We start from the raw sequence: 11,926 nt of genomic DNA on the forward strand, positions 1-11,926 counted from the left end.
CTATTCTAATCTAATTCTTATTCTATCCACTATTCTTATTCTTATCCTATCCTCTATCCTCTATTCTTTTTCTTATTCTTATTCTATTCTATCCTGTCCTATCCTAATTTCAATCTATTGTATTCTCTCTCATCCTATCTTATCTTTGACAGCTTCTGAGAGCCATCAGCATCATAATCACCATCATTACTCTATGTTTATCCTGCATTTGAGGGGAAGGGGGAAATAACACAAGGCAGTGAACATATTTAATACTCCTATCATCCATTTTCCAAACAGCCACCACCCTGCGAGATGGATTGGGCTGAGAGAAGGGGACTGGCCGGAGGGCATCCAGCTGGCTTGTCTGAGGCAGGATTATAACTCTCCTGGGGTTTTAAGTCTGATGCCTTTAATCATTATACCCAACAGGTTCTCCCACAGAAGGAGCTTGCCCTTATTTTCCTTCTTCCTAGGCCGAGAGAGACAGAGATACTGGCCCAAAATCACCCAGCTGGCTTTTATGCCCAAGGCAGGCCTCGAAGTCAACATCACCTGGTTTCTAGGAGTAGTAATGGTATTGCAATCATTATTCCAAACTGGATCAAACAGTGTATTGTAGCTGGTTTAACTGCTGTGGACAGGAAGGCACCACAGAGAAAGATCAATTCGGCACAAGAAATCATTGGTTGCCCTCCAACACCACTGGGTGACATCGCCAGGTCTTGCTGCTTTAGCAGAGTAAGGAAGAGACTCAGAGATGATTCACACCTTGGTCAGAGTCTCTTTGCACTTCTACCATCAGGCAGAAGACATCAAAGCATAACCAGCCGGACAAATAGGTTTAAAAATAGTTTCTATCCTTGGGCTGTCAGACTCTTAAACACAACCACAATCACTGCACGCACACGCAGAAACGTGTGGCTCATTTTTTCTTTCTTTTCCCACTATTTACTTGCATGGGGATTATTCTTTATGCTATTTATGTTGTTTGTATTCGTTGTCATGGATTGCATCAGTGAGGCTAAAACCAATTTTGTTGTATACAAGATGTACAATGACAATAAAGACTATAATATACACTATGCTATGCTATGCTATACTATACTACACACTAAACTATACTATACACTATACAATACAATACAGTACTATACACTAAACTATGCTATACACTAAACTATACTATACTATATTATATTATACACTATACAGTATTATACACTAAACTATACTATTACTATTCTGTACACTGTACTGTACTATATACTATACTATACATCAGTGTTTCTCAACCTTGGCAACTTGAAGATGTCCGGACTTCAACTCCCAGAATTCCCCAGCCAGCGAATGCTGGCTGGGGAATTCTGGGAGTTGAAGTCCGGACATCTTCAAGTTGCCAAGGTTGAGAAACACTGCTATACATTATACTATACTTTACATTAAACTAAACTAAACTAAACTATACTATTACTATACGCTATGCTATGCTATACATACTATACTATATACACTACACTACATTCTCATTAATGTTCTGGAGAACTTCTAACGCCACCTCCATCTACTGCAGAAAAGCTCTTGTCTCTTCTTAGTTACAAATCAGTAATGAAGCACAAGCCACTAACGTGAAGAGCAACTTGTCAATGCTGAGTCAAAATCCCCCGTTTTATCCTTGGACCGACTGGCTTCCAATCTGGTGACATACACAACACACACACAGACACACACACACACACACGGCTGATTTACCTGTCTCCTCTCTGCCTGGAGAGTCCGCTTCCACTTCAGAATAGGGAGGGGGGAGCTCTGGGGGGCCAGGGTAAGGTGGGGGCCAGAGAGGTAACATGTTGAGAGAACCTGTGGAAGGGGGGGGGGAAGCATTGTATTAGAGAATCAGGTGTGAATGAACCAAAAAGTCCTATTAAAATATCAAGAAAGGAAGAACAACAGATACATTCTGTGGGAACGGTACCCTTGGGGAATGGACCACACTGGCTAGGGAAGTGGCTACTTTAAGCTTTTCTAGCATGGAGCTTATCCGAAGAAAATGATGATGTTGATGAGGAAAAGGATGCGGATCTTCTTCCTCCTCTTCCTCCTCTTTCCCTTCTTCCTCCTCCTCTTCCCCTCCTCTTCCCCCTCTTCTTCTCCTCCCCCCTCTTCTTCTTCTCCTCTTCCTCCTCCTCCTCTTCCTTCTCCTCCTCTTCCTTCTCCTCCTCCTTTTCATCCTCCTCCTCCTCTTCTCCTCCTCCTCCTCTTCCTTCTCCTCCTCCTCCTCTTCCTCCTCCTCTCCCTTCCCCTCCTCCTCCTCCTCTTCATCCTCCTTCATCCTCCTCCTCCTCTTCTCCTCCTCCTCTTCCTTCTCCTCCTCTTCCTCTCCCTTCTCCTCCTCCTCCTTCTCCTCCTCCTCTTCATCCTCCTTCATCCTCCTCCTCCTCTTCTTCTTCTCCTCCTCCTCCTCCTCCATCCTCCTAGCCATTATCTATCCACTGCAGGATGAAGGCCTCTTTCCAACCCATACAGTCCTGAGCTTTCTTCTGCCAACTGGGACTTGCTGATGTCATTGCTCCATTTTTGTTTTGGATCTCTTCCGCGGATGCTTTTGATCAAATGGGATCCAAAACAAGAACTTTGCAAGCGTTAATATCAGGTCTTTGAGCTCTGCATAGAATCCGCATGGCCTCTTCACTCAACAGTCACTCTCCCCGAAGGGCAGACCAATGTGGATATTGACTTAGCCTCTTAAGCAGGGTCTCAAATGCCTCAGACGGCAGATAAGAAGCCTACAGAGATACCCGTGAGCCACGGCGTATCTTCTCCCTATCTTGCTCAGCCAGCTGCCCTTAGGACTGGGGACAACTCTGTCCCTCCAGCGAAGGGAAGTATGAGTGAACAGTCTGCATGGTTGTCAAAGGGAGGGAGGTGCTCTCTCTATTTTTCGCCCTCCCAGGAATTCAAATGTCATGGCCACCACCACCCTTGCCAGGACAGAAGAACTCTGCTCCTAAGACACACGAGGGACTGTGTTGGGTTCCTTGCACCTAAAAACAAAACGTAACTTGTTGAGAATTCCTTTTATTAAAAATAAAATATTTTTTATTGTATTATATCATACATTTCCTTTCTATCTTGAACAGTGTGCTCTCTAGGCATTCAAGGTGTTAACATAGAAAAGTACAAACATCATCATCACCATTATAATCGTGTATGTATTTGTGTATGTGTGTGTGTATATATACACATACATAAATACACACACACACACACACACACACACACACATATATATATATATATATATATATATATATATATATATACATTTGTTATATTTATGCTGATAATAAAGGGAGATATACATGTATACATATACACACACACACATATATATATATACATATACACATACAAACACATAAAGAAATATGTGGTAATACATAAACAAATATGCAATAACATTGATCATATTATATCATATATTATCTTCCATTATAGTATTGATTATATAACAGTCAACAAAACTTTACTCATTTGTTTTTCTTTCTCATGTAGACCATATTTCACCTAATTCCACTCTAACCTTGATATCTGTCATTTAACCATTTATAGAACAGTTCTGGAATACCGTATTTTTCGGAGTATAAGACGCACCTTTTTCCCTCATAAAAGAGGCTGAAAATCTGGGTGCGTCTTATACACTGAATACAACATTTTTGGCCTCCTGAAACCCCACTTTTTTTTTTATATATATATCATTTTATTGAGATTTATAGGCCGCCCTTCTCCCTGAGGGGACTCAGGGCGGCTTACAATCACAAGGGGAGGGGGTGCAGTACCAAGAGACAAACAATAGTGAACAAAATAAAATGGTAAACCACAACATGCATTCAACAGTCAACACTCGGGCGGGTAAATTGGAAACCTATCCCCAGGCCTGCTGGGAGAGCCAGGTCTTGAGGGCTGTGCGGAAGGTCTGGATGGTGGTGAGGGTACGAATCTCAACGGGGAGCTCGTTCCACAGGGTCGGAGCTGCAACAGAAAAGGCTCTCCTCCGTGTAGTCGCCAGTCGACATTGACTGGCGGATGGAATTCGGAGGAGGCCCAGCCTGTGCGATCTAATCGGTCGGAGGGAGGTGATCGGCAGAAGGCGGTCTCTCCCTTCACCATAGCCTTTAGGAGGCTTCCAGAGTGCTCCTGGGGCTGGGGAGGGCAGAAATGAGCGAAAAATGAGTGGGCCAGTTTTTTGCTCAATTTTGCCCCCACCCAGCCCTCAGGAGCACTCTATAAGCCTCCTAAAGGCTATGCATGCCCTTTTTTTGACAAAAATGGGTCTGTTTTTGCAAAAAACGGGCTGTTTTCTGCTCGTTTGTAGGGCCCCACCAATCCCCAGGAGCATTCTACAAGCCTCCTAAAGGCTATTCATGCCTTTTTTTGACAAAAAAAAACCCGGGCCCGTTTTTCTGAAAAACGGGTTGTTTTGGGGAGGTCTGCAGAGTGCAAAAACTTTTTTTAAATTTGCCTCTTCAAAATCTTGGTGCGTCTTATACTCTGAAAAATGCGGTAGTTCATTTATAGAATATAGAAGTCTTTGAACTATGGTACTGGAAAAAGTCTGAGGCCACTTGTAGGTTTATCTGTGTCCTTAGGGTCACCTGAGTAGTGCAAATGGGTGTGGTGCTTTCTTGTGTTCAACAGTGAAGGGACACAAAGGGCAGAAAGCACAGCTCCACAACACAGTCCTTTTCAGCAGTTCCAAGGCGGCTCCACAATGTTTGCACTCCTCAGGTGTTCCTTGAGGGCACAGGCAAACCTCCAAGTGGCCTCAACGACTCTCCAAAAGGATGCAAATGACCAGCTATCTGCAAGGAGTGTCAACCCTTCCACCCCCCCCCCACCATCCAGTCACAGCTGAAGAAGCTTCTTGGGTGAGAAGCAAAACGACTTCCAAGAAAATCCAGTTGCGCCTCTTGGAAAAGCACCTTTGGGAAATGGGGTAAGGACAAATAATGCACGCCTGTACTTACGGGTTGTCTGTGGTGCAGCAGGGTGAGCGTAGGTATAGATGGAGGCGGTGGGGTATTCTTGGAGATTCGTAGCCTCTTTCAAAATATCTGTTGCATTACCAAAAAAGATGAAAGGTAGCATATCACTGAACTTAAAGGCGTATGCAATCATTTGGTTTTTAAGGTATACATTGACTTACAACAGTTCACTTAATGACCATTCAAAGCATTGGTGGGATTCAAACATTTTTTACTACCGGTTCTGTGGGCGTGGCTTGGTGGGCGTGGCAGGGGAAGGCTACAGCAAAATTCCCATTCCCTCCCACTCACTTAGCAACGTAAGTGTTGGGCTCAGTTGTGGTTTTAAGTTCAGAACTGCCTGTAATAGAGAGATTCAACTGGAGATTCCACTCTTCATCCATCCATCCATCCATCCATCCATCCATCCATCCATCCATCCATCGTGTTTCCCCGAAAATAAGACAGGGTCTTATTTTCTTTTGACCCCCCAAATAAATACTTGGCCTTATTTTGGGGAGGTCTTATTTTTTTTGAGGTGCAGGAGGCAGTGAGTGTGGTCATCTTATGGCTGCTGCTGTGTTGCAATATTTTCAGCGAGGGCATATTTTTGGGGAAGGGCTTATATTAGTGCATGCGCTCAAAGGTCCGATGGGGCTTATTATCCAGGGAGGTCTTATTTTCAGGGAAACAGGTTATCTATCTATCTACCTACCTACCTACCTACCTACCTACCTACCTACCTACCTACCTACCTACCTATCTATCTATCTATCTATCTATCTATCTATCTATCTATCTATCTATCATCTTTATCCTATCTTCTTTCAAAGAAATAACACCAGCGTAGATATGGTGGGGACCATGCTATCTGTTCATATCATCTGCAAATGTTATGGCTTTATGAATATTTGACCTGGAGTTTTCTGAATCAGGAAGTCTAATGTGCTGTCACGGGGGTGTTATGGTGTTATTTAATTATGGCATGACTACACTCTCTTTTGGTGGCTTTGTGGATCCTTCCACAACCTGGTTCTTTCCAGTTTTGCTGGACTGTATCTCCCATGTGGCCATCAGATTGGAGAAACGTGGATGGATAATAATTCATAAACCATGATGTTCTCTGTAGAAATGTAAAATAAAATAAAATAAGCTTCCTGCCTTTTGACTACTTGTTCAATTTTGAATCAGGAGGCTCTTTCCTTTCTTGCCAGAGAGAGCAGAGTAGAAAGAATAAATCTTAGCCAAGTAGTGAGAAAACAACTTACCTGAATCTACTAGATCTTTGATCATGTTTAGGCAATCGGAAGCTCCATACTGGAAAGTGAATTTGAAAGCAAGAAGTCCCTGGGTGGAAGCTGAGAAGAAAAATCTGCATTGAAATCAAGTCTGAGGCCTCACTACAGAAGGTATTTTGTCTCTTCTCATCTGTTCCCTCTCCTGTAGAGCTATTAAAGCTACACTTAGACCACTTCAGACATGTTAAGAGGTAATTGTCAACTCGCAAAGCATCCCTGACCTGCTCTCGAGTTGCCCTAGGCAAGGGAGATGGGAAATTGACGGCAGCTACAAACAGAAGCACATTCCAGGCATATCTTTCTCAAGGCTATCTCCCAGGTTACCCGCAGTACCCGAGTGTCATACATTCTAATACAGATAAAACTAGTAGAATTAATAATAGTTATTACATTCAACCAACATATATTTCTAATAATAATACAGATATGTATTAAGTTATAGTCCAGTGTTGGTGAACCTTTTCGGCACCGAGTGCTGAAATGGGAGTGTGCGCATGTGCGCATGCCAGAAATCAAAAGAGCAGCCATCCGGTGCGCATGTGTGCACTGGCTGGCTGCTCTTTCAGTTTCCAGTACGCATATGTCTACCAGCAACCTGGTCTTCTGGTTTCTGGCACACCAGTGGACCAGTGTGCATGCATGAGCCAGGAAGATGATCTTCCATTTTCCAGAAAACAGAAAACCAGATGGCCGGTGCGCATGCACTCACCAGAAACCAGAAGATCAGTCGGCCAGAACACACATGCACACCAGGCAGCTGCATTTCCGGTTTCCAGGACTCCCACGCTTGTGGAGACCAGCTGGCCGAGCAACAGGCAACGGCTCGCGTGCCCAGACAGATTGCTCTGCCTGCCACTTCTGGCACACGTGTCATAGATTCACCATCATGGTTATAGTCTGACATTATTTAATTATTCCATGTTTTCTCTTGTTATTGCTTTTATTTTATTATGCAAAAATGTATATGCTAATATTCTATCTTTCTCTTATTTCTATTTCTTATTCTACCTTTTAATCATGTCACCCTTTTATTAAAAGACATTTTCTTTCTATCCTACCTAACGTCTAATCATGTCACCTACCTAAAAAAGAAAGGAAAGAGAGAAAAAGAAAAGCAAACCAGAACGACAACAACAAAAGAGAAATAATCTATCCGTCGTCTCTTGCCCACTTCAGTACTTTAGTTGCTATGCTTTTTCTTTTGTTTCTCAATTGGGTATTTATTGTGGTCACAACCAGAGGCTCAATTCCCTGAACATTCCCACCCACTGGATGACTTAAACAGAGGGAGAAAGAGCGCTGCAGGGAGAACTAGAACTTTACAGCAGCTGATAAAGACAGGCCAATAAATTATGGAACCTACTCAGAGTTCCTTTGATGTGTTGAGGTTTGAAGTCGGGCTCTTCCTCCAGAAAGCAATCTCCCAACAGCTGCAGTGGAAAACGAATGATGGTTGATCCCTTATCTTTATGCTGGAATATTATCTAGGAAAGCAATCAAGAAATCAGGATAATTTCACTGTTCTGACCCAGGCTTTCCTTAAAAAGCAAGAAGCAGAGTCTGGGTCCCGGCAAACCCCTTTTATTTACAAACAATTGTGAATTCCTTTCATTCACAGTCTGCAAGGCTTAGCAAACAGTCTTTCAGAGGAATGTTTATCAACATGAACCTTATCTCGCTTGGAGAGCTGCCAGATAACTAGTTTCCAAATGCAGGGCAAGGCAAAACTTGGCACAGAGTCTCTTATAGTCACAAGCAGAACTTTCCACTCTTGACACAACCGAAGGAACAAATCGATTCCTGAAAAAAAACCCTCCCTGTTCTCTCCCCTTTTGTTTCCTATGGGAGGAACCAATCACCTCCAAGGTGTGGCTTTATTTCCAAGTCGACCCTGCTTTTTTTTTTAGTTGTTCTTGTCTTCTGGCAGCTCTGTGCATGCGCACACTGGGAACAGGCTCCAGCTGTTCCTTTGCCTCACTGCTGTCTATCTCCCTCTCTGCCTCCGGCACAGACCCTTCGTCTGAGCTTTCCTCAGCCCCCAGGACTGGCCCATGTTCCTCCCCAACCGCCTCACTGTCCGACTCTGCTTCCAGCTCCGCTGACCACTGGCGGGCCACAACGTTCACGAGTGTTAGTCTGGGAAACAAATGCCTCTTGTTTGGACTACAAATGTGCCCACTCCAAAACTTAAGGAAAGTAAGGTAGTCCTCAACTTGGAACCATCCGTTTAGTGGCCATTCACGTGATCCCATTTTGTGACCCTCCCAGCCGGCTTCCAACAAGCAAAGTCAATGGGGGCAGCTAGATTTGCTTAATGACTGCATGGTTCACTTAAGAACTACGTTGCTTGGCAATGGAAATTTGGGGCTCACTTGTGGTTGAGAACTACCTGTAAAATATGTCCAACATATGTCTTTTCAATACAAGGTGGGCTCCTTACAAGTTAGTTGACGGGAGGAAAACACCAACCTAAGAGGAGACTTATTCAAACGTTCTCTCAAAACTGAAAATGGTCCTGGCCAGATTCACCCAACCTAAATGAAAGAGGGATTATCACGTTTCTTATCAAAGAGAAGCTGTTGCCTTCTTCGGCCACCTGGGCCAAGAGCTCTTACTTTGTATTGAGTGAGGTACAGCATCCCTTTCTTGGCACCTTGGAGTTCTTCTGGAATATCTGGTTCTCCTTCCAGAAATAATACCACCTCACTATAGTGAGCAAGGACCCTGGAAATACAACAGATGGATCAGGAGGGGAAGAGAGCGAGGCTTCATAGGAAGGACAAGTCATGCTTAGATCATTCTACTGCAGTGTTTCCCAACCCTGGACCACTTGAAGAGATGTGGACTCTCTTGTGGAATTCTGGGAGTTGAGGTCCATGTCTCTTCAAGTTGTCCAGATTGAGAAAGACTGTTCTACTTGTGCTGGTGCCATCAACACTTACCCCATAGTTGCTCTTGCAAACACATGCCACAACTTGTCCAAATGATATGAATTAGGAGATTGATATAGAAATTTACAAGGAATGTCTTCTCCCCTTCTTCTTCTTCTTGTCTAAAGAAGATATTCAATATGCTTTGTTCTTTTGATGTTACTGCTTGAGATAAGAACACTATGTTTTTGCCAAATCGCACCCTGAGATTTTTCTGGATGTGCTTCATTTTCCAGCGTTGTATGTGCCTTGAAACTTTTCTCGTGTAATTAATGGAAGGTGTTTTAATTATTCGTTTCTGGATGGTATTCACCACTGCCCTGTCTTTGGAGGACACCCTCAACGCGTGATGCTCCTGTTTATCCACATTTCAGAGTCTATGGAGTTTTTCTGTCCTCCAGGTCATGGTTGTCCCAAAGGTGCTTTTTTCAAGAGGCAACTGGACTTTCTGGTTTTTCTCTGAAGACGTTTCGCTTCTCAGCCAAGAAGCTTCTTCAGCCTTTTCCTGTATATAACTTTCATCTGTATATCTACAATTCACAGGTTTCTATTCTCCTGACTGCCATTTCTTTCAAAGCAATCTTCATGGCTCTCTACACTGTTTTTTTTTAGCTCTGGGATGAACTGTGAGGCCTTTGGTGCTCTCTCTCTTTTTTCTTTCAAATGTTTTATTTCATTTTCATTTCATACAGTCACATATATACTGTGCGTGATTGGGGACATATAACATTGAGCAATAAACACAGCCCTCCTTGTATTCCCCAAAATATAAAACCAATATAGCGCTTCAACCCTCCATACACCCTTTCTTTCTCCCCCCTCCAACTTTCCTTTCTCCCCTCCAACATTCCCCTCTCCTACTTCCCCTCCCCCTCTAACGCTCCTTTCTCTCCCTTCCATCTCACCCTCCTTCCAATCCTCTCTCCCTCCCTCTCTGCCCCTCCCTCTTCTTTCCCTCTGCTCCTCACTTCGGTGTATTTCTACTGTCCATCGATATATTCAGCTTATTTTTATACTAAAATTAAAGAAAAAGCAACAGTATACAAGTGCTATCATGTTGTTTTAAAAACTGGCACAAACTATATTTCCCCCCTCCCCCCCTATGACCCCACCTCCCTTCCCCCCTCCCGACTTTCCAGAGCCCGTACACGGTATAGCTTTTATCAAACACAGTCTAAAATGTATTAAACCTTTGGTGCTCTCTTTAGTTTGGTTATTAGCACTGATAATGTTACCTAGTTGGGCAATGCAATGTCTACAAGAAAACAACCTCAAAGAGCACCAAAGATGTACAACCCAATTTAAACAGCAAACATGCACACTTATTTATTTTAAAAGCCACTCTTCCTCTGTTCAATCCGGTTCCATTTTTCTCTGCTATTTTTATATCTGTTATTCAAAATGCAGTTCAAGTATTTATCTTGTCCCACCGTCTGTGCTTCTTTTCGTCTAGTATAATAACCACTTCAAATATTTTCTTCTGATTTATGTTTAGCTCCTAATATTTACTGGTTTCATATAATTAACTGGAACAAAATGTGTAATTCTTGTTAGCTATTTCTTAGAACAGAATAATGCGCATAATCTAAATTGTTCATCATTGCCACCCTTAATGTTTCTACCTTTTTGACATTCTAAATATTTTCTAAGTATTTTTTTAAAACAGCGTCAGGATGTGTGTGTGTGTGTGTAATTCACTTTGTTGTGCTCCACAAAATATCTGTTTTTCCTAATGCATAAACAAGTGCCATTTGTTTCCACTTTAATAATAATACTGAATCTCTCTCCTTATCTTATATAATCTTATGATGTCTGGATTTTTAGTCTTCAACCTATTTTAATACAGCCTAACCCACATTAAATATTGAGAATAAAATCTTGAGCAATTCTAGATATTCCCATGTTTGAACTAGATCAACAGTTGAACTACAGAGTCAGCCTTCAGCCCGATTATTTTGGATGTATTTAATTTACCTTTCCTCAGAATTGTTGGCTGACCTAGAGAACTGATATCGAGTCACCTCCATAGCGAGAGAGAGGTCCCCCTTTCTTTCTCCGATACTCAAACTCTCCCTTCAGATGAGCAGCACTGGAAACAAAGAGAAATATCTGGATCATGTCAGTATCTCTGTGATGTCAGCAGGTGAGGTAACAGCCCTGGCTTTCAGTTGAAATTGGGGTTGCTATACGTATCTCTTTCTGAGCAGCTGCTTCCATAGAGTTGATTTATACCCTGTTCCTATTCCTCTTTTCTGTCAATACAAAGTTTTCTTAGTTCTATTAGGAAATTAACATGACCATCTTTTCATTCCACCATTTGCTTACAAGAATTGTGTGCATAGTCTTTCCTTCCTTCCTTTCTTCCTTCCTTGGATCTTTGAATATCTACAGCTAAATTTCCTTCCTTCCTTCCTTCCTTCCTTCCCTCCCTCCCTCCCTTCCTCCCTCCTTCCTTGGATCTTTGAATATCTACAGATAAATTTCCTTTCTTCCTTAGTTCTTTGAATATCTACAGATAAATTTCCTTCCTTCCTTCCTTGGTTCTTTGAATATCTACAGCTAAATTTCCTTCCTTCCTTCCTTCCTTCCTTCCTTCCTTCCTTCCTTCCTTCCTTCCTTCCTCCCTCCCTTTCCTTCCCTTCCTCACAATAGCCTAACAGTACATGAGCAACTCTTCAACCTTTAACCAAAACAC

The 11,926-nt window shown here is 42.6% G+C and overlaps 1 protein-coding gene across 1 annotated transcript; it reads right to left on the reverse strand.

Moving 5' to 3' along the window:
• Window positions 1-4,908: 4,908 nt before the first annotated feature.
• Window positions 4,909-11,637, reverse strand: LOC116518017 (WW domain-binding protein 2-like; the record flags this gene model as incomplete). Its single annotated transcript, XM_032231230.1, has 5 exons — window positions 11,206-11,637; window positions 8,917-9,025; window positions 7,665-7,785; window positions 6,272-6,361; window positions 4,909-5,093 (listed from the first exon to the last, which is right to left on the reverse strand). Coding segments are annotated over exons 1-5 (558 nt in total), but the record flags the coding sequence as incomplete, so codon positions are not given.
• Between the last annotated feature and the right edge of the window lie 289 nt (window positions 11,638-11,926).

This window comes from Thamnophis elegans, chromosome 14, assembly GCF_009769535.1.
Source record: "Thamnophis elegans isolate rThaEle1 chromosome 14, rThaEle1.pri, whole genome shotgun sequence".
NCBI lineage: Eukaryota > Metazoa > Chordata > Lepidosauria > Squamata > Colubridae > Thamnophis > Thamnophis elegans.